Source organism: Nelumbo lutea, chromosome 8 (genome assembly GCF_056320005.1).
Source record: "Nelumbo lutea isolate HS-2025 chromosome 8, American lotus-T2T, whole genome shotgun sequence".
NCBI lineage: Eukaryota > Viridiplantae > Streptophyta > Magnoliopsida > Proteales > Nelumbonaceae > Nelumbo > Nelumbo lutea.
In genome coordinates this window covers 20,134,400-20,156,791 of record NC_142691.1, presented here as the reverse complement: position 1 = coordinate 20,156,791, position 22,392 = coordinate 20,134,400, and the positions used below count along the sequence as shown (strand labels likewise).

The following is a 22,392-nucleotide window of genomic DNA, read 5'->3' as shown; positions in this document are numbered from 1 at the left end:
ACATCCAAACTGCACCCTGTATTCCATATCTCCTTGCTGAAGAAGGGGCTGAAGTCAGGAGTCTGTAGAGAAGATGGGCCGAATGGCCCATAGGTTGTTTATTCTTCTTGTTATTTTGGGCCCATCCTGTCAATATTAAGTTATTTTTTAAGTTCTTTGTAAATTCTTGCCCAACTAAGGGCCTCCTTGTAATTACTCAAATATATCTAATAAAACAGTGTTAGAGGGCTGAGATAGAGACAGTTTGAAAACTCTTCTCAGAACCCTCATTGTTGAAACACACAAGTCTCCTCTCCTCTCTTCAGTTTCAACATGGTATCAGAGCATATCTGAACTTGAACGTCCTAGGGCTAGAGGCTTAGTCACGTACTGCCTGATTCTTGGAGGTCATTGGACGAGCCCAAGACTAGAATCTCTTGGAGAAGGGGTTCGGAGACCAGGAAGAATCAGAGAAGAAGAAAAAAAGGGGAAGGGGAACAACTCGGTTCTGTTTTTGAAGCTCGACTGTGTTTGGACTGTTGAAGCTCGAACTGTAAGTTGTGCTCAGTTTTCTGGTTCTGTTTTGCATTACCTTCGACTGTGTTTGGACTGTTGAAGTGTCAGAAAATCCTAGCTGTTCTGTACTACCTTCAACTGCATTAAATCTGGTTTAACCCAGAAATTTCTGGGCTGTTTTTTCTCTTCTTCTTGGACTGTTAAAACCTGCCGAAACATCCTTGTAACAAGGCTGTGTATTGTTACTCTTGTTCGGCTGTTTTAGAGGGCTGTACGAACAGTTTTTGGGGTCTTTTCTCTTCCTTGACAGTGGGGTTGTCTCTATTGCCCACACTGTGTTTGTGAAAAGGCCTATTCAGCAATACCGATTGGTACTTACTCTTCTTGGCTGAGTGTACAACCTTGAAAAGGTACTTCGGCTGAGTGCACAGTGCCTAGGAGTTTCTGATTACTTCTTGAAGCCTGAACTCAGTGTGTTGCCTCCTTGTGGTTGGCTGAACTCAGTGTGTTGTCTCCTTGTGGTCGGCTGAACTCAGTTATTGCTTGTTCTTATCCAGCATACTTGTAGAAGTCATCTGAAATCATATTTGGAGTGTTTACATGATGTACTCCTCAGAGTTTGAAAACAAAAGTGGTGCTGAATATGGACTGGGTCAGGGGACTCCAAGTGATTCCTTATTGACTGTGACCACAGTTAAACTAGATGGAACTAATTATCAGGCATGGTCACAATCAGTAAAGATTCATGTTTGTAGTAGAGGAAAGTGGGGGTTCATTTCCGGGAGTAAGAAGACTCCCCTAGAAGATGATCCATCCTACGAGAAGTGGATGCAAGAAAATTACACTGTCATTGGGTGGCTTGTGAACTCAATGCAGCCACAAATCAGTCAACACTACCTATGGATGAATTCAGCAAAAGAAATTTGGGACAGTGTTGCAGAAACCTATTCCCAAAAACTCAATGTGGCCCGGGCATATAAATTGAGAAGTGATGTAAAGAATTTAAGGCAAGGAGAGAAACCTCTTGCTGTATATTTCTCAACCTTGAAATCCTTATGGCAAGAGATTGACCTAATAGAAGCAGTAACTTGGGACATCACTAATGATGCAGAGACCTACAGCAAATTGGTTGAAAGGAACAGGGTTTTTGAGTTCTTAACTGGACTAAACCCGGAATATGATATCACAAAACAGAATATTCTTTCCAAGGAGTGCGTATCTTTGTCACAAACTTATGCATTGGTGAGTAGTGAAGAGAGCAGAAGGGTTGTTCAGGTTCAAGGGGCTGATATTAATGATCACTTTGCCAATATGGGGATTAAACCTAAAGGGAATGTTGGAACTTCTAATGGCACAGGAAAGAAAGAAGTTGTATGTGAGTACTGCAAGAGGCCGAAGCACACCAAAGACAAGTGCTGGAAGTTACATCCTAATCTTGTTCCCATCAGGTTTCAGAAAAAATATGATAGTAAAAGATCAGGAAGTGCAAATGTAGCTGCCGGACCAGATAGTGAAGAGATGTCTGCTTCTGCACAGTTGGCAGCCATGAGAGAAGAATATGAAAAGTTTGGGAAGATGATCAGTCAGCTGAGTGATGTGACCTCTGCTACCGACCCTTCAGGAAATTCTACTACTTCAGCATTTGCTCATTCAGGTATAAGGGCTTCTGCTAATCATGCTACCTCTTCAGGTAATCTCAAGATCCCTTGGATTATTGACTCAGGTGCTTCTGACCATATGACCAATCTGTCTACCTTGTTTGTTTCATATGACTTACTTCCTGGACGTGATAAAATCACTTTAGCTGATGGTTCACTTGCCCCTATCTCTGGTAAGGGAACCATCAAGGCTACGGATTCCTTGTACCTCCCTTCTTCCCTTCATGTACCTAAACTAAATACAAATTTTTTGTCCGTGAGCAGTTTTACCAAGTCACTAAACTGTTGTGTAACCTTTTTTCCTTCCTACTGTGTTTTTCAGGATCTGGAGTCTCAGAAGGTGATTGGGAGTGGCCATGAGGCGAACGGAATATACCTGCTTGATACTCCGGGACAATGCACTGATCATCTTGGGAATGTTGCTCTTGGATCTGTCTCTTTAGAGTCTGTTAGTCGGATTATGTTGTGTCATTGTCGTTTTGGTCATCTGTCTTTTTCGGCTTTGAGTCATCTATTCCCTGAACTGTTTAAGGGAATTAGTCTGTCCAGTCTTCATTGTGAGTCTTGTGAATTGTCAAAGCATTGTAGAAGCAAGTATCCTTTGAGAAATAAAAGATCTTCTGTTCCTTTTAATATTGTGCATTCTGATGTGTGGGGGCCTTACCACTTACCCTCCATGGGTGGCTACAAATATTTTATCCTGTTTATTGATGACTTTTCACGACTCACTTGGATATTCCTGATGAAATCCCGTGATGAAGTTCCAAAACTTGTAAAACAATTCCATGAATTTGTTCTAACCCAATTTGATACCAGGATTAAAATCTTCAGATCGGACAATGCAAAAGAAAACCTTGAGAAAAAGCTATCCTGCTATCTTTCTAACATGGGGGTTATTCATCAAAGCTCATGTGCTAGGACCCCATAACAGAATGGGGTTGCTGAGAGGAAAAACAGGCATATTGTTGAGGTTGCAAGAAGTATCTTATTTGCCTCACATGTTCTTACCAGGTTTTGGGGTGATGCTGTACTTACTGCTACCTATCTTATAAACCGCATGCCATCCAAGGTTTTGGGGTTTAAGTCTCCCTTCACTCTTCTTCATCCGGACAAAGACCTTTTTCCTGTTCCTATTCGTGTCTTTGGCTGCACCTGTTATGTACATGTTCCAAGTGTCCAGAGGCATAAGTTTGAACCCAAAGCCCAAAAGTGTATCTTCCTTGGTTATTCCCCCAAACAGAAGGGTTATTGCTGTTTTGATCCAAAGTCTGGCAATCGGTATGTCTCAATGGATGTCACCTTTGATGACCCCTTTTTATGGTTCCTCTCCAGAAGGACATTGTCCACAAGGGGAGAATTTGACACAGGTGTTTGCTCTTCCTCTTCCTGTCCCTGTTGAGTCCCTTGATGTGTTTGCCTCTCCCTCAAATGAATCAAGGTTGGATCAGTCGTTCCATTCTCCTTGTCCCGGTACCTTACCTCCTCGTCCTGTCCTCAATCCCAAGGTGTATCAAAGGCAAAGATCCAGAAATGTGCAGGTTGTTTCTCGTACAACACATGAGCCTCCTACACTTCCAGTCACAGAAGAGACAACAGGTACTGGTTCAGCACCTTTGGATTCATCCTTCCCTGACCTTGATATTCCCATTGCTGTTAGAAAAGGAAAACGGAAGTGCATTGCACACTGCATTTCCAAGCACCTTTCTTACAGTTTGCTTTCACCTTCATATTTTGCCTATCTCTCTTCTGTTGCTTCTCATCCTATTCCCAGGTCTGTGTCAGAAGCTCTTAAGATTCCAGAATAGAGGGATGCTATGAAATTTGAAATAGATGCCCTAACAAGAATGACACATGGGAAGTGATGGATTTGCCTGAAGGGAAGGATCCTGTTGGTTGCAAGTGGGTCTTTACTATCAAATACAGAGCTGATGGCACCATTGAAAGGTACAAGGCCAGGCTGGTTGCAAAAGGCTATACACAGACATATGGGATTGATTATTTAGAGACTTTTGCACTTGTTGCCAAGATGACATCTGTGAGGGTTCTTCTATCTTTAGCTGCTCACTTTGACTGGCTCCTTTATCAATTGGATGTGAAGAATGCATTTCTGAATGGTGAATTACATGAGGAGGTTTACATGTCTCTTCCTCTAGGGATGTATGGAACTGATATAAAAGGGAAGGTATGCAGGCTGAAGAAATCTCTTTATGGACTAAAACAGTCCCCTAGAGCATGGTTTGAGAGATTTAGAACAACACTTGTTAACTTTGGTTATGTGTAGACACAGTCCGATCATACTCTTTTTGTGAAGAGGAGTGGACCTCTGGCAGTATATCTCATTGTGTATGTAGATGATATTGTAGTGACGGGTAATGATGCCTCAGGAATTCAAGATCTAAAATCTTTTCTCCATACAAAGTTTGAGATTAAAGATTTGGGGAAATTGAGATACTTTCTTGGCATAGAAGTGGCTCGATCCAAGGATGGGATTCTTATCTCCCAAAGAAAGTATGTTCTTGACTTGCTCTCTGAAACTGGAAAGATGGGTGCTAGACTGGCTGCTACTCCTATTGATATGAGTCATAAACTCTTAGCCTCAGAAGGGACATTGTTAGAAGATAAAGGAATCTTTCAAAGACTTCTTGGGAAACTTTTGTATCTATGCATGACTCGGCCAAATATTGCATATGCAATCAGTTGCATTAGCCAATTCATGCATGCTCCTCAAGACACTCATTTGGCAGCTGCAAAGAGAATCTTAAGTTATTTGAAGGGCTCCCCAGGAAAGGGTATTTTGTTTGCCAAGCATGGTCATATGAAACTTGAAGCTTACACAGATGCTGACTGGGCCGGGAACATTGATGACAGAAGATCTACCTCTGGGTATTGCAGCTTGGTAGCTGGTAATGTTGTTTCTTGGAGAAGCAAGAAACAATCGGTTGTTGCTAGGTCTTCTTCTGAAGCAGAATATAGGGCCATGGCACATGGGGTTTCTGAATTATTATGGCTAAAATCTTTGATGGAAGAACTTGGAGTTGAATATGACAAGCCAATGATGTTGTACTGTGATAATCAGGCTGCCATCAACATTGCTCACAACCCAGTGCAACATGATAGAACCAAGCGTATTGAAGTTGATCGACACTTCATTAGGGAAAGGGTCTCTTCGGGTGAAGTGTGTCTTCCTTTCATCACATCTGAAGGACAGTTGGCAGATTTTCTTACCAAAGGCATTCCCAAGGCAAAACTTCAGCATGATACCAGCAAGTTTGGCATGATTGACATCTATGCTCAGCTTGAGGGGGAGTGTAGAGAAGATGGGCCGAATGGCCCATAGGTTGTTTATTCTTCTTGTTATTTTGGGCCCATCCTATCAATATTAAGTTATTTTTTAAGTTCTTTGTAAATTCTTGCCCAACTAAGGGCCTCTTTGTAATTACTCAAATATATCTAATAAAACAGTGTTAGAGGGCTGAGATAGAGACAGTTCAAAAACTCTTCTCAGAACCCTCATTGCCGAAACACACAAGTCTCCTCTCCTCTCTTCAGTTTCAACAGAGTCATTACAAGTGCGACCCTTCCCATATTTTCAGAAGAAGGACAAGTGCAGACTGAGCCAGCCCGCATCATTGATTTCAGATGGGTGCACCGGGGAGGTAGAGTCATACCAGAGGCATTAGTTGTTTGGTCTAGCCTTCCGGAAGAGGATGCAACCTGGGAATCCTACTTAGATCTGCAATCTAATTTTCCTACATTAGACCTTGAGGGCAAGGTCGCTCTAAAGGAAGGGGGTATTGTCAAGACTGCTAGAATAGACCAACAGAAGGCAGTTAAGCAGTTTTACAAGAGGAGGCCACATCAGCACAACTAACCATCCACTTGTAACAACTGTCATCCACTTGTAACAACTTCCTTGTAACAACTGTAACAGTCAAGATGGTAAAACTATAAGTAGTAGAGCAGGAAAGGGAATAGGACATTGATTCTTTCAGCATTAAACTCTCTCTCTCTCTCTCCCTCTTTCTCTTTCTTCTTCTGAGAATTCAGGAGGTTGGCCCCTCGATGAGCCCTGAGTTAGGCAGGTTCCTGACACTTAAACATGAAGTTTATAATTTTCTTATGAAAATTATGGATAGTTATTAAAGAAAGTTGGTTATGGAACCTAGGGAACTACACTAGGATATGTGATTTTTACTTAAAAAAATCCATCGCCTAGGTGACAAGGCGCCCCCCTGTTGCCTAGCCTCGCCTTGAAGCCTTGAAAACTATGGATGAGACTCTAGTATTGAAGCTTTTTTGGGGGCTGATAAGCCTAAGAAAAAGAAGGATTTATCAGTATTAAATGCTTTGAGTGCAAGGAGTATGGACATGTTTCACACAGCAAGAAGAAAATTATGTGCACTTGCTGCAAGCAGCATGGACATACATCTATTGAGTGTCCCATTCGTCCAGGGAAATGGGACTAGACAAAAGAAAAATCAGCACAGAGCATAGCAGACCACTTAGGAAGGGCTCCACCCCAGCCTCAGATAAGAGTGAGACTTTCAGTGTTCTTACAGAAGAAAAGATGCATCAAAGAATGTCTACAACCATTTCCTCTGCCTTTTCAGCCGTTGATCTATCAGGTGAATTATCTTATTATAGCTCATCTTCTAGTCATCTTTGGATAATCAACTCTGGTGCTTCTAATCACATAAGGACACATTTTGGTCAGTTCTCTAAATCCAAGACTCCTAATAAACACACTATTATAGCTAAAAACTTAAAATTATTGGCAGTAATGATATATCTTTACCTATTTCTTCTACCTCTCAGTTTAATCTTCCTAAAACTCTTCTTGTTCCTAAGCTTCCTAATTTGATATCTGTTGGTCAACTTGTTTAGGATAGTAATATTGTTTATTTCCTCCAGGGGTGGCACAATCTGATGCAGTAGGGCAGGAACAAACTATCACCAGACTGAGAGAGAGAGAGAGAGAGGAGAAAGGGTAGAGAAAGAGAAATCCCGAGGAATCACTCCAGGGGTCCTAGAATCACTCTAGGGTTTGTAGGAATCACTCCATATAACAAACTTGCAAGGTAGCTCTAAAGAAATCTTCGTTCACTTCAAAAGGATGAGAATACATCTATTTATAGAGTGACTTGTGTGGCTCGGAATACTGTTCACCATAATTACAAAAAAACCACTCCTTGTCTTGTGCATCAAGAAACATAATAACTTTCTACATACTAATGCAAATAAACTGAAAATTGAAAGAGAAGCACTACTAAGCCAGAGGAACAAGATTCTATAGCCCAAGCCCACATGGGACTGGCCAAAATGACGAAAATAACCCTGATCAGATCAGTCCAAGTTCCAAGAGTCTTCCCCATGCCAAATCAGAACCTGTTTGTTGGCCTTCTTATGAGAATAGGTCTTATAATCAAGGTTCAAAGTTTCGATATGATATGCCCCGTATCAGGCTTATCGTATCAGTGGCTTCACGATACACCTTTTTAAAGGTGTTTCGGGAACCACTCTTTTTTTTTTTTAATAAAAAATATGCCCAAAAACCAAATTTTGAAAAAAAAATATAAAAGCACGTCAATTTAAGTACCGATATGCCCCTGCCGTTACACAAGAGCATATCAATATTTTGAACCCATAGTTTTCAAGGCGCCAAGGCGAGGCTGGGCATCAGGGGGGCGCCTTGTTGCCTAGTCGCCTAGGCGGGCGCCTAAGCGATGAATTTTTTTATATAGAAAACATAGATCCTAGGGTAGTTCCCTAGGTACCAATAGCCATATTTCCTTAATAATTATTCATAAGAAAAGTATAGAGTTCATGTTAAAGTATAGAAAATCAACATATTCATGAGAAGAAAAAAAAAAAGAAGGAAAAGAAAATTCAAAAAATATAGGGGCTGAACCCTTAGTAGTAGGAGGAAAAGAAAATGTGTTGATTTGACAGAATTTTAAGTTCTTCCTTATTGGTTCAGGTTTTAAAGTCTTTGAGGGTTCAATACAGTATTTAGCAATGTTTATATTAATTAATTCCTAACAAATAAGAAAATAATAAAAACAAATTAGTATATAAACACACAAAATGAATATTTTAGTTTAATAGTGCCTATTTATAATTATAATGTCAAAAAATAGTGAATAAGAAATATTTTACAATACATAGTACAAAACTCCTTGGTGATTAGGCGAGGCGAGCCTCAAAGGGCACCTTGTCGCCTAGGTGCCCGCCTAGGCGTCGCCTTGACAGCTATGTTTGAACCTTGGTTATAATTACTAGATCAATCCCCATCACAATCCTCTAGAGAAAAAGAAAAGGTAAGGATGGAATGGAAACCTCCAAAAGGCAACAAAGTAATACTGAACTTTGATGGAAGCTCCTTTGGAAATCCAGGTATGACAGGAGTAGTGGGTTTGTTCAGGAATTCTGCAAGCAGGATACTGGCTCTATTTTCGGTTAGCGAAACAATTGGATTACAAACAGGTGCAGGTGGAAGGGGATTCAAAGCAAATTGTTTCATGGGCTAACTGTAACAGATATACTTCGTGGACTCTTAGACATGTTTTTAGGGAAGTGGAAAGTATTGCAAGGGGCATAAATTCTGAATTTAAATGGGTGAGGACTGCAAATGGGTTGGCTAATTCCCTTGCTAAGCAAGGGGTTATGAGGCAGTAATTGTTTTGGGTTGTGTTACCAGTGGCAGTGATGTAGGAGAAAAGAAGAAAGGAAGAAAGGAGAGAGAGAAGAAGAGAGGAGAAAGATTTGAGAGTCAAAAGCATGCTGGCGGTGCCAGCTATTTGTTATATATACTAGGGCGACAGCAACTAAAAAAATAAAAGGGTAAAAATAAAATAGTACCCCTGTGGTACTATACTTAGGAAAATAATAGCTTTCAACACTCCCCCTCAAGTTGGGACATAGATGTCAATCACGCCCAACTTGTCACATAAATCATGATGCCATGAGTGGTGTAGCCCTTTTGTAAAGATGTTTGCATATTGATCCTCAGAGCTGACATAAGGAGTGCACACTTCCCTTGTGACAACCTTTTCTCTGATAAAGTGTTTGTCGACTTCGATGTGTTTAGTTCTATCATGTAGCACTGGATTAGCAGCAATGTTTATGGCTACTTTGTTATCACAGAATATGGTCATAGGTCTGTCCACTAGAAAACCCAACTCACTCAACAAATTCTTTAACCACAAAATTTCAGCCACTCCATGAGCCATTGCCCGGTATTCAACTTCAGCACTGGATCTAGCTACCACATTCTGTTTTTTGCTTCTCCAGGTAACTAGATTTCCTCCTACGAAGGTATAGTAGCCACTAGTTGACTTTCAGTCATTCAGGGATCCTGCCCAATCTGCATTAGTGTACACTTCAACTTTCAAATGCCTGTGCTTTTGAAACAACAAGCCTACACCTGGAAACTTCTTAAGATATCTGAGAACTCTTTTTGTTGCTTCAAGGTGAGTGGTCTTGGGAGCATGCATCAACTGGCTAAGAACATTGACTGCATAAGCAATGTCGGGGCGGGTCATAGAAAGATATAACAATCTTCCTATAGTCTCTGAAACTGTTTCACATCCTTGATAGGTTCACCTTGGCAGTCACCTAATTTGTGGTTAGGATCAATAGGGGAATTAACTGGCTTCACTCCCAATTTTCCTGTATCCTGGAGTAGATCTAGGGCATACTTCCTTTGGGAAATGAAGATACCCTTTTGTGAGCGGGCAACTTCAATTCTAAGGAAGTACCTTAGAGGACGTAGATCCTTTACTTCAAACTGTGTAGCAAGAAAAATCTTCAACTTTTGGATTTCATCCTTCCAATCGCCAATGATAATTATATCATCAACATATACTATCAGAGCAACAATTTTTCCTTCCCCCTCTTTTCACAAACAATGTGTGACCAGATTGACACTGCTTGTATCCTTTCTGCTGAACCGCTACATGGAACCTGCTGAACCGAGCTCTCGAGGATTGTTTCAGCCCATATAATGATTCCTTCAACCTGCACACTTTCTGTTCATTACCTTGAGCCCGAAAACCAGGGGGTTGTACCGTGTAAACTTCCTCTTCGAGGTCACCATTCAAGAATGCATTCTTGATATCAAGCTGATGTAGATCCCAATCAAGATTAGCAAGAAGGGAGAAAAGGACTCTAATGGAGTTCATCTTGGCAACGGGTGCAATAGTCTCTGCATAATCAACTCCATACACTTGTGTAAACCCCTTTGCCACTAAACGAGCTTTATACCGCTCCACCGTGCCATCAAACTTATGTTTGACTGTTAACACCCATTTACATCCAACTAGATCCTTTCCCTTAGGAAGATCTACTGGTTCTCATGTGCCATTTTTATGTAGAGCATTAATTTCTTCCTTCATAGCATTTGTCCATTCAGGCACTGAAAGAGCTTCTACCACATTCTTAGGGATAGGAACACTGTCAATGGAAGTGAGAAAGGCCCGAAAAGAGGGTGAAATGTTTTCATAGAAAACAAAGTGGGAAATTGGGTGTTTAGTGGTGCAAGATCTAACACCTTTCCTGTGAGCAATAGGAAGGTCAAGGTCATTAGCAACAGAGGTATCAATAGCAATAGGGTTAGGGACATCAATAGGAACTAAGATACTTGAGTGAGTATGATCCGCCCCCGGAGAGTTTGATGGCATTGGAGGTTCTGCATAGCTCTTGAACTTGGTTGGCCTTTGTGACGACGAAAGAAGACACGAAAGGAGGATCAGGAAGAGGAGGGAGCTGAACCAGTTTCTCCTCATTCCTACACTCCCCCTGAGGAGAAATAGGGAAAAAAGGCTCACTCTCAAAGAAAGAGACGTCCATGGAAACATAAAAATTCCGAGAAACAAGATCAAAACAACGGTATCCCTTCTGAGTGAAAGAGTACCGCAAGAAGATGCAAGGAATAGCACGGGGGTCTAATTTTCCACGAGCAGGTGCCAAATTTTTGGACAAAACAACGACAACGAAACACACGAGGAATGGAATGAAGGGGAGCCTTAGGAAAAAGAAGCTAATGTGGGGCTTTGCACTCTAACCAACGAGAGGGCATACGGTTGATGAGATAGGTAGCACAAAGGACAACCTCAAGCCAAAATTGTTTCGGGACATTCATATGGACTAGTAAACCCTGGGCCACCTCAAGGAGGTGTCAATTCTTTCTTTCAGCAAAACCATCTTGTTGTGGTGTTCGGGCAGAAGAGCTACGGTGAAGTGAACCACGTGAAGCAAAAAATTCCGTGAGGTCACTATGAAAATACCCTTTGGCATTATCTGATTGAAAGATTTGGATTTTAATTTGAAATTGGGTGAAGATCATCTGTTGTAAATCTTGGATAATTTTTGGTACTTCATCCCTAGTCCGCATGGGATATACCCATGTATATCTAGAATAATCATCGATAATGGTAATAAAATACTTGTAGCCACTCTTAGATGGTAAAGTAACAGGGCCCCACAAATGAACAATGTGGAAAGGAAATTCATATTTATTATTCTTTGAAGTAAAATGATTTCTACACTGCCTACTCAATTGGCAAGTTTGACAAGAAAAATATGAAACTGACACTAACTTAAACAAATCTGGAAACACCACTTTTAAAGACTCAAAAGATAAATGACCAAGACGACAATGCCATAAATAGACCTGACTCTTACAGGACAGACTCTTAGACTTTGTGACTTGAAGACCAGCCTTATTCTCTAGCATGTAAAGTCCATCCACCATACATCCTCTACCAATCGTCTTCCCCGAGGCTAGATCCTGTATCACACAATAAGAAGGGAAAAAGGTTACTGAGCAGTTTAAAGAACTAGTAATACTACTAACAGAGAACAAATTAATGGGAAATTCCGGGACATGTAAGACATCAGAGAGGGTAAGGCCAAAAGGAAGAGAAATGGTTCCTTGACCATCTATGGTAGTGTATGATCCATCAGCTAGTCTCACCTTGTCTCTTCCAGAAAGGAGGTGATAGGTTTGAAAGTAAGAAAACGTACCGGTCATGTGTTTAGACGCTCCAGAATCAATGATCCAGGGAGTGTCAAGGGTATGAGATGCAACATGGAAAGCTGTGGCAGAGTTACCTGATGTAGATGCTGTTAGAATGCTCGACTCAGGGGTATTTTGGTCATTTTGGTGTATTTTATTGAAAGTGAAATGTCTATTGTATCTGAGTTTAAGTTGTGTCCCATCTTCTATGAGGGGCAAAATTGTCTTTCTTGTAACTCAAGTTTTTCATGAATAAAAGTCAAGTGGGTCGGCTAGGAGAGTGACTTTTGAACATCCTCTCTTCTAGTCTGGCCGAACACTCTTCTCTCTTTCTTCTTCTTCTTTCTCTTTTTTATTCTTTCTTCTTCTCTACTTTGACCTAGAAACAACTAGGGTTTATTCACATGGTATCAGAGCATTAAGGTCTGGTGTTCGTTTTCTTGCTGCTGCCTTCTTCCTGGGTTCGCCGCCAGCTTCACAGTAGGTTTCATCATCCTACAACTGATCTGATTGAAGACTCGATAAAGGGCTGAAAAGGAGTTGTCGTTTTGAGGGCCTGGAGGTGAGAATGCCTCTGGCCGGTGCTGTGGTGGTCGTTGAAGTGGTATACTAGACCCTCTGTTCAGTGTAAGAAGAGGGTTGGTCGTATACAGGTATGGACGCTGCTGTCGTGTGTTCAGAAATGTACTGTGAATGCTGTTTTTTTTGTGTGCTTTGAAAGTTAGTGTAGAGAAGATGGGCCGAATGGCCCATAGACTGTCATTTCATGTTATGTTATGTTTCTCTCTGTTGTGGGCCTTATTCTGGGCCCATACTCTGTAATATTCTGTTTTTTGTATTTTCCTGCTCACTCAAGGGCCTCTCTGTAATTTGTCAAAGATTAACTTATTAATAAGATGTTTAGAGTGTTAGAGTGAGGTTATGTTCGAACCTCTTACTCTCTAACACTCATTGCCGCCAGCTCTCTCTTCTCTTCTTCTCTTGTTTGTTCATTTTCTGGTTTGCATCTAGTCTCAAACAGTTCCATACATCAAGTGGGCTGTTTTTCAACTGTTAGTTGTTGTGGTGCTGGGTGAAACTGATACACATATCAGTCATGTTTTATTTGTGTTTTCTTGTTCACATGTGTGCTGAAAGAAGAGCGGTAGACTGCTGATGTCCACGACAGCAGTGGTGTGGTGTTGATTGTGTTGTGGTGGCTGACATATCTATGTTTTTAAATGCTTAAAAGTGAACCCCTAGACCTAGTGTGTAATCAATTCTACAGTATGCAGAACAAGTGTTCGATGAAATGACTGAGTAATTTCAGTAGTGGTGTGTTGGTGGTAGATGGTCCTGCAGTCTGCAGTCCAAGTGTTTGATGTGTCGACTGAATGATTTCAGCCTTAGAGAGTAGTGTGTAATGTGCAGTTGAAGATAGTGGGTTGGTGGTATTGTAAATGAGATAAGTCATGTGACAAGTGTGAGATTATGGTGTATATTCAGATGAGACATAATTGATATGGCTTCAACTGTAGTTGGGAATAACAACAAAACAGGCATCATGCTCTCTTCAGATTATCTAAGTGTTCAAATGACATCCATCAAGTTGAATGGTGAGAACTATGTACCAAGAGGAAAGTAAAACATGTGAGGGAGGAGAAACCTTCCTCTGATTCTCCTGGGTTTAGTGATTGGGAACAAGATGATGCACAGATAATGTCATGGCTTTGGAACAGCATGGAACCAAAGATTAGTGTGAACTTCATGTTCCTAGATACAGCCAAAGAGATCTGGGATCATGCTAAAAAGTTGTACTCTGGACAAGACAACACAACTAGGGTATATCAGTTATACCAAGAGTACTTCAATTTGAAGCAAGGAAGTCAAAGCTTAGAAGAGTATTATGCAAGCTTGAGAAACATCCGTAATGAGCTAGATGTGTATCACCCTCTAACATCAGATGTCCAGATCCAACAACAGCAACGTGAACAGCTTGATGTGACTAGGTTTCTTGTGGGCTTGAAGGCTGAGTATGAGCCTGTCAGAGCACAGATATTGGGGGGATCAGTTCTCCCCTCACTTGAAGAAGTTTTTGCCCGTCTTAAAAGGACATTCATTGAGCTAGTGGAACATTCTTCCTTCTCTGATAGATCTGGTCTGGTAGTGACTAAAGGGAGTAGTCGTGGAAGTAGAAGTGGTAGTGGCAGTAGTGGTCCTCCAAGCAACCGTGGTGGACACATGTTTAACCGGGCCAGTGGCCGGACTGGAGGCCGTGAGTCAGGGGGAGGCCGTGGAAAAGGAAGGGGTAATGCTCAGAGAAAATGTACACATTGTGGCTTAGAGGGGCACACAGTTAAGTTCTGCTATGATTTGTGTGATCCACCCAACACTTGGGCTAACCATGTTACATCTAAGAGTAGTAGCACAATTACTGAAAGCCAGCAAACTGCACTAACCCCCTCCACACCCACTTGTGCTTCCGGGCAGGAAATGGTGAGTGTACCACGGGCAATATATGAGCAGTTCCTTCAAACATCTCAGTAGAACACACACTTGCCCATTCAGGTATGACTTGTTTAGCTTCCAAAGCCTCACCCTGGATCATTGATTCTAGCGCCTCGGACCATATGTCTGGGACTCCTGATGTATTTTCTTCCCTTTCTCACACCTCCACATCTCAGACAGTTACACTTGCTAATGGTTCTACATCTCCTATTTGTGGTGTTGGTGATGTTGATCTCTCTTCATTGTCTTTACCGTCTGTTTTATATGTTCCTAAGTTCCCTTTTAACCTTATGTCTGTTAGTAGATTAACCAAGTCCCTTAATTGTTCTGTAACCTTCTATCTTTCTTCTTGTGTGTTTTAGGATCTCAAGATGGTGATGAAGATTGGTGGAGGGCATGAAGCCGGTGGTTTATATTACCTTGATGGTGGTGGCCCTCCAGTGGCTTTTCAGTCATCTCTTACTCCTCTCCAATGGCACTGCAGACTTGGTCATCCCTCTCTCAAGGCTTTGAAGCTGCTAGTTCCTTCCTTGAGTCGTCTTTCATCATTAGGTTGTGAGTCATGTCAGTTGGGAAAACATCATCGAGTCTCATTTAGTCTAAGAACTGATAGTCGTGTCTCAAGTCCTTTTGCTTTAGTTCATTCTGATGTATGGGGTCCAGTTAAAGTGGTGTCATACAATGGGTTTAAGTATTTTGTAATCTTTGTTGATGACTTTTCAAGGATGACATGGATCTATCTTATGAAAGACCATAATGAATTGTTCTCTATTTTTCAGAAATTTCATGCTGAAATACGCACTTAGTTTGGTGTTCATATGAAAATACTTTGCTCCGATAATGCCAAAGAATACATCTCCTCATCATTTCAGCAATACCTAGAACATCATGGAATAATTCATCAAACTTCTTGTGCCTACACCCTGCAACAAAACGGTGTAGCTGAACGGAAAAATAGACATCTTCTTGAAACTGCTCGGTCCTTGATGATCAATATGCATGTCCCAAAGCACTTTTGGAGTGATGATGTTCTTACATCCTGTTTTTTAATAAATCGGATGCCCATGTCAATCCTTGGAAGTCAATCCCCTTTCTCCATGTTGTTCCCCACTTTGTCTCCCTTTCCTCTCACCCCAAGAGTCTTTGGCTGTGTTTGTTTTGTTCAGCACTTGGGGCCTGGAGTAGACAAGCTAGATGCTCAGGCTACGAAGTGTATTTTTCTTGGCTACTCAAGGACTCAGAAAGGGTACAAGTGTTATAACCCTAAGTTTCATAAATCGTTTGTGTGCCCTGATGTCACCTTTTTTGAGCCAGTTCCTTTTTTCTCCAATGTTGGGGTCTCTTCTTCTCCCTCTGTGGTTCCTCTTCCTGTTCTGGTTGTGGACCCCCTTCCCGTAGCTCCCACTCCTACTGCAGATGCACATCATATGCTAGTTACTACAGAGAGGCCGCCAATTACTCAAGTGTATACTCGCAGAAGTGCTTCGGCTCCTCCTTCACTTCAGCACCCGCCGACAGATCCTGCTACTGCTCCTTCTCCCTCAGATCTTCATCTCCCTATTGCTTTGCGAAAAGGTAAACGTACTTGTACTTCTCATCCCATTTCAGACTATGTTTCCACTGCTCACCTTTCTGCTTCTCATTGCAAGTTTATATCATTACTCTCATCGATTCCCATTCCCAAGACTGTACAGGAAGCCCTTAACTCTCCAGGGTGGCGGCAAGCCATGGAAGAAAAACTCTCTTCTCTATAACATAATCATACGTGGGAACTCACCACCCTTCCTCCTGGTAAGCACACTGTTGGGTGTAAATGGGTCTATATAGTGAAGCATCTTCCTGATAGCAGTGTGGAACGATTGAAGGAACGGTTAGTGGTCAAGGGCTATTCTCAGTTATATGGTGTGGACTATATGGAGACATTCTCTCCTGTGGCTAAAATTGGTTCAGTTCGGGTGTTGATCTCATTGGCTACTATGTACGATTGGCCTCTCCTACAACTTGACATCAAAAATGCCTTCCTACATGGTGATCTTGTTGAGGAGGTGTATATGGAGCAACCACCAGGGTTTGGGTTTGTTGCTTAGGGGGAGGCTGGTAAGGTGTGTAGGCTCAAAAATGCAATCTATGGATTGAAACAATCTCCTCGTGCATGGTTCGGCAGGTTCAGTGAAGTGGTGAAGGCCTTTGGGATGAAACAATGTCAGGTTGATCATTCCGTGTTTAACTATAACTCAAAAGATGGAAAAATCTTGCTAGTCGTGTATGTGGATGATATTGTCATAACTGGAAGTGACAACAATGGAATTGACAGGCTGAAAAAATTCTTACAGGACCACTTCAATACGAAAGATCTGGGGAAGCTAAAGTATTTCTTAGGAATAGAAGTTGCGAGGTCAAAACAGGGGATCAACCTATGTCAAAGGAAATATGTTCTTGATCTACTTGAAGAAATAGGGTTTTTAGGTGCTAAACCAGTAGAGACTCCTATGGAACTCAATGCCAAGTTAAGTGTGGATGCAGGTGAAGAGTTTGATGATCCTGGAAGATACAGAAGGTTGGTGGGAAAGTTGAACTACCTGACCATTACCCGACCAGATATATCATTTGCTGTGAGTGTGGTGAGTCAGCTTATGCAACATCCCCAGGTTCCTCACTGGGAAGCTGTTCTGAGAATTGTTAGGTACCTAAAGGGTGCTCCAGGTCGTGGTTTGTTATACCAAAAAGGAGGACATCTTGAAATAGTAGGGTATACAGATGCTGATTGGGCTGGCTCTATATCAGACAGGAGGTCAACCACAGGGTATTGTACCTTCCTGGGTGGCAATCTTGTAACTTGGAAGAGCAAGAAGCAAACAGTGGTGGCAAGAAGTAGTGCGGAAGCAGAGTACAGGGCTATGGCCCATACCACATGTGAACTAGTATGGCTGAAGAACCTACTACAGGAGATGGGTTTCTCAATTGACAAACCCATGAAACTATACTATGATAACCAATCTGCTGTTCACATCTCATCCAATCCTGTCTTCCATGAAAGAACTAAACATATTGAGGTGGATTGTCACTTTGTGGGAGAGAAAGTGATAAGTGGGGTAATAACTACATCTCATGTGAGCTCAGGAAATCAGTGGGCAGATATCTTCACAAAAGGATTGTTTTGGGGAAGAATAGATTACATTTGTAACAAGCTGGGACTATATGATATATACTCTCCAGCTTGAGGGGGAGTGTTAGAATGCTCGAGTCAGGGGTATTTTGGTCATTCTGATGTATCTTATTGAAAGTGAAATGTCTATTGTATCAGAGTTTAAGTTATGTGTCCCATCTTCTATGAGGGACAAAATTATCTTCCTTGTAACTCATGTTTTTCATGAATAAAAGTCAAGTGGGTCGGCTAAGAGAGTGACTTTTGAACATCCTCTCTTCTAGTCTGGCCGAACACTCTTCTCCTCTCCTTCTTCTTTCTCTTTTTTCTTCTTTCTTCTTCTCTAATTTGACCTAGAAACAACTAGGGTTTATTCACAGATGCAAATGAAGCTGAGGGAGGAGCATCCATCTGACGAATTGCTCTACCATAGAGCTCTAAATGGTCATGGAAGGAACTAATAATATCCTCCCTTGGGTCAAATCTAGAGACATGAGTTGGTGTCACAGTAGTAATTGAAGGGATGATAGATCCATCATATGGATGGCCGAACCCTGCATGAAGGTTAGACGAAATTTCAAAAATTTCTCTCTCCCATGTGGGAATCTCATTCCCTATTTTAGAAAACTGCATTTTCAATGATCAATTTTGAAACCAAACCAAACCGGACCAGATCTGAAACCAAAAAGGAGGAGAGAGATATACCTGATACGGAGTAACAGTAACTCCCAACGAAGGTGTTTACGCCCAAGGAGAAAACCAAAATCTACCCCCACTGAAGATAACACAATGTGAGGTGAAGCAGAATCAGCAGGACAACTCTTCAGCAAGAATGTAGTAAAGGGTTGGTGAGCACAACTTCAGATTGCCTCTTCTAGCAAGAAGCAATATCAAGAACGATTCTTGATCACTCCCACAGGTGGAAATCGAACTGGGTAGGGGTGGCAAGAACAGGAAGAAAAGAGCAGAAGACAGGAGCAATCAAATTGTGTGTTGTCTTCTCTCTTGATTTAGCAAACTATGAGTTGTTTTTGGAGGTCCGCCCTACTCTCCTATTTAGAGCCTTAAAGAGAGGTTATCCTAATCCTATTAGGAGTTTCCTAATCCAAATCTTAGATTTGGATCTGGACTCTCTTTAAGAGATAAGGATAATCCCTTATCTTATTTGCAGATAAAGATCAACCTTCCTAATCAAATTAGGAGTTTACTGATCCAAATCTTTATTTGGATCTAGACTTTTTGAGTGGATAGGGATAATCCCTTATCCTATCAGCTGATCCAAATCCCAGAATCGTCCCTTATTTAATTAATCTTATTAAACCAGTTCGAATGGGCTTTAGGCCCATTAAGTCTATATGCTCACTTAACCTCTTAACCTACTGCCCAGTTGGCTATCCTTGTATGGCGTGGGACCCAAACATTGATCTACACATCAACCACATGGGTTCAACCCAACCTTTTTTACAAGGCCTGGCCGAATTCACTGTAAAAGACAGTGAACCCCTGAGTCCATCACCATGGGCTCTTAATGGGCCCAACATTTACACTAAATGGTCCTTGGGTCCAGCCACCTTATGAAAACCCAAGGACTATGGTTAGATGCAAGATTAGCCCATCAGGTATTACCCTTAATGGTCTTACACTTAACCTCTCAGCCCATAATGATCAAACACTGCCCAACAAGAGAAGACCTCTCCCTCGGCTGCAAGGAACAGTGTTGCACTCTCTACTCACATGGATCCCAGGAATTAAAACCTTTTGCAAACATTTTGAAACCATATATATATGTATATATATGTATATCTTTATATAAATATATTTTGCAAAAACAAATTTCAACGGTTGAAATCAACTGCCGGCAGTTTAGGTTTCCATCAGAGAGAGTACATCCCCGATCATTCACTTTGTTCGACAAAGGGGTTGATCCTGTCACTATGATCACCCACTCAGATGAATTCTCGGACTGTCCCAACATACCCAGGTTTTGACCCCCTCTAAGGATCTCACTGATTGGCATATCAAAGACAACCCAATCCTACACCCAGTGCAGTATCATAATCGAATCTAGGGGTCAGGTGTAACATTCCAGTTTTGCCCATCTATCTCCAAGGTTCAGAGCAATACTGGAATTTTGGTCCGGTTCAGGGTTTCAAGAAAACCCACACTGCATGTACCTCAGGTCTCACCCTGGCAGCCGAGACAAGCCACCCCAACCAACTTGGCGGCACATCAGTGTCAGCCTTAGTAGGATAAATCTCCCAAGATCCATCCAACGGCTGTGAAGATTCTAAACTAACACGAGTCTCATTAAGTGTCCGATTTAAGGGTATTACACAGAAACACACCACAATGACATGAATCAATTATGTACTTTATTCATTTACAATAAATGTCAAAAAGGTACATCAATCTGATTGGAGCTAAAGGGCATAGCTGTCTAACAATAATGGGGGGCTGATTTTCCTGAGAGGCCATGTTTGCCACAGTGTTCTTTCTTGTACTTTGCTGTCTTGACTTTTTATTCAAATCTGGACCTTGCTTCTTATTCAAATCTTGAGCCCATTTCGGCTTTCCATGAAGATCTCAGCATGTATCTCGGGTGTGCCGGGGTTTCTGGCAATGAGTACACCACAGTTTGTATTTGTCATCCGCCCTTTTTTGAGAGTCCCCCCTCTTAAAGGTATTCCCACCTTTTGTTGCCAACCCAACATGTAATCACACTTCCTTTTGTTGCCAACCCAACTGCATCCCCTCCAGAACTGTTCATCAATTTCCTTCTACTTTCTTCTGATTGTACAAGAGCATAGACTTCCTGGACGGACGGAAGATCCTTTCTACCTAGGATCTTAACTCTAATAGATTCATATGCAGGATTCAAGCCATGTAGAAAAGCAAACACTCTCTGCTGAGATACAAGTTTCTTGTATAATTTTCCATCTTCATCACACTTCCAATCCACGCTCTGATAATGATCTAACTCCTTCCAGACAGAGGTCAAGTCTGAGTAATACACAAAAAGGCACCTCTCCCCCTGTTTACAAGTGGATAATTTTGCCTGTAACTGATAAATCTTTGCATAGTAACGCAACTCAGAATAAGTTGATTTTGCCTGTTCCCAATTTTCATTTTCCGTTTCAGCCCACATAAAGTTCCTTCTTATTTGGGGTTGCATAGACACTAAAAGCCAGGACATGACCATGTTGTTTTCCTGGTTCCATTTGTCATATTCGGCACTCCCAGAATTGGGTTCTTTGATTCTCCCATTTATATAACCTATCTTTCCGCTTGCAGTAATGTACAACTTGATTCCTCTTGACCATTCCAAATAATTTAAACAGTCGAGAGGAATAACAGCCATGGGAAAGGATAGGTCTGCACCCCCACTCATTCCATTCTGCATTGTGGAAACACCGGACGTAGCAGAATCTTCTCCGCTCATGGTTACAGATTGAAAAAAGACTCTTAAGAGTGGGGCAAAACCTTTAAAAAAAAAGGCTAACACCAAGGGAGAAAGGGAGCCCCCCTTTTTTCTTTAGAAACAGAACCCCTTTTTGATAACACCAGGTGCTGTTACCCCCTTTTATTGAAAAACACAGGTGCTGCTACAGCACTAGCAGGCCCCTTTCTGATAAACACCAGTGCTGTTACAGGGCGGACAGGTCAATTCTTGATCTACGCATCAAACATGGATGCTGTTACAGTAAGTACAGGCCACCTTGACCTTACGGTTCAGCATAAAAGCTGCTATCACAGCACATAAAAGGTCTTCACCAACCTACAGAATTTTTCAGGGGTCAGTCAACCCCACAAAAAAGGAAATAAAGAGGTGCTGTTCACCTCACATCCAATCAGCAGACCTAATACAGGTTCTGCCCTAGTGCACGACCAGAAAAAAAAAAAAAGAGGGAAGGAGAGAGATTACTTCAGGCGTGAGAACTGTAGATGATGGTGGCAGATCTTCAATCACTCAAACTGTAGATGGTGGCGGCAGATCTGGAAGTCTGGGCGATCTCTCCTTTTCAGATCTAATGGTCCCACTCTGATACCATGTTATCAGTGCAGTGATGTAGGAGAAAAGGAGAGGAAGAAAGAAAAGAGAGAAGAAGAGAGGAGAAAGATTTGAGAGTCAAAAGCATGCTAGCAGCGCCACCTATTTGTTATATATACTAGGGCAACAGCAACTAAAAACTAAAAGGGCAAAAATACAATAGTACCCCTGCGGTACTGTACTTGGGAAAATAACAGCTTTCAACAGGCTGCTATGTGATCCTGAGTGTAGTTTTTTGGGTTGGCAGTCCTGTCTCCTATATGTACTAACTACTAACTTCATTCTTCATTTGTTATATTTTTTTATCAATGACAGAATTCCTCATTTATTATAATAAAATCCTTCTTCTGATAAAAATTGGTGTTTATTTTCCTCGTAATGGTTGTTTGAGCAAGGACCAGCATATAAGGAAGGCACATGGAAATATGCAGAGAAGATGTTGCTTCTTCCATTGTAGATAGCAACAAATGCTTCATTCACCAGAAAAAAGAAAAAAAAATTGCAATAGAGAACAGTATCAACAAAAATCAACTTAGCTCCACAG

At 41.5% G+C, this 22,392-nt stretch overlaps 1 protein-coding gene across 6 annotated transcripts in view; it reads right to left on the bottom strand.

Annotated features, from left to right (window-relative positions):
- The window catches only part of DCL4 (dicer-like 4), a 147,962-nt gene that overhangs the window by 11,296 nt on the left and 114,274 nt on the right, over positions 1-22,392 (bottom strand). For 3 of the 6 annotated variants that reach the window (XM_088957551.1, XM_088957552.1, XM_088957555.1), the window contains one exon: positions 11,824-11,940. The exons of 2 other annotated variants lie outside the window; for them this stretch is intronic. In XM_088957551.1, the coding sequence (XP_088813677.1) occupies positions 11,824-11,940 (117 nt within the window). The remainder of the gene's footprint in view (positions 1-11,823; positions 11,941-22,392) is intronic. One more of the 6 variants, XR_016103226.1, reaches the window with a different exon arrangement.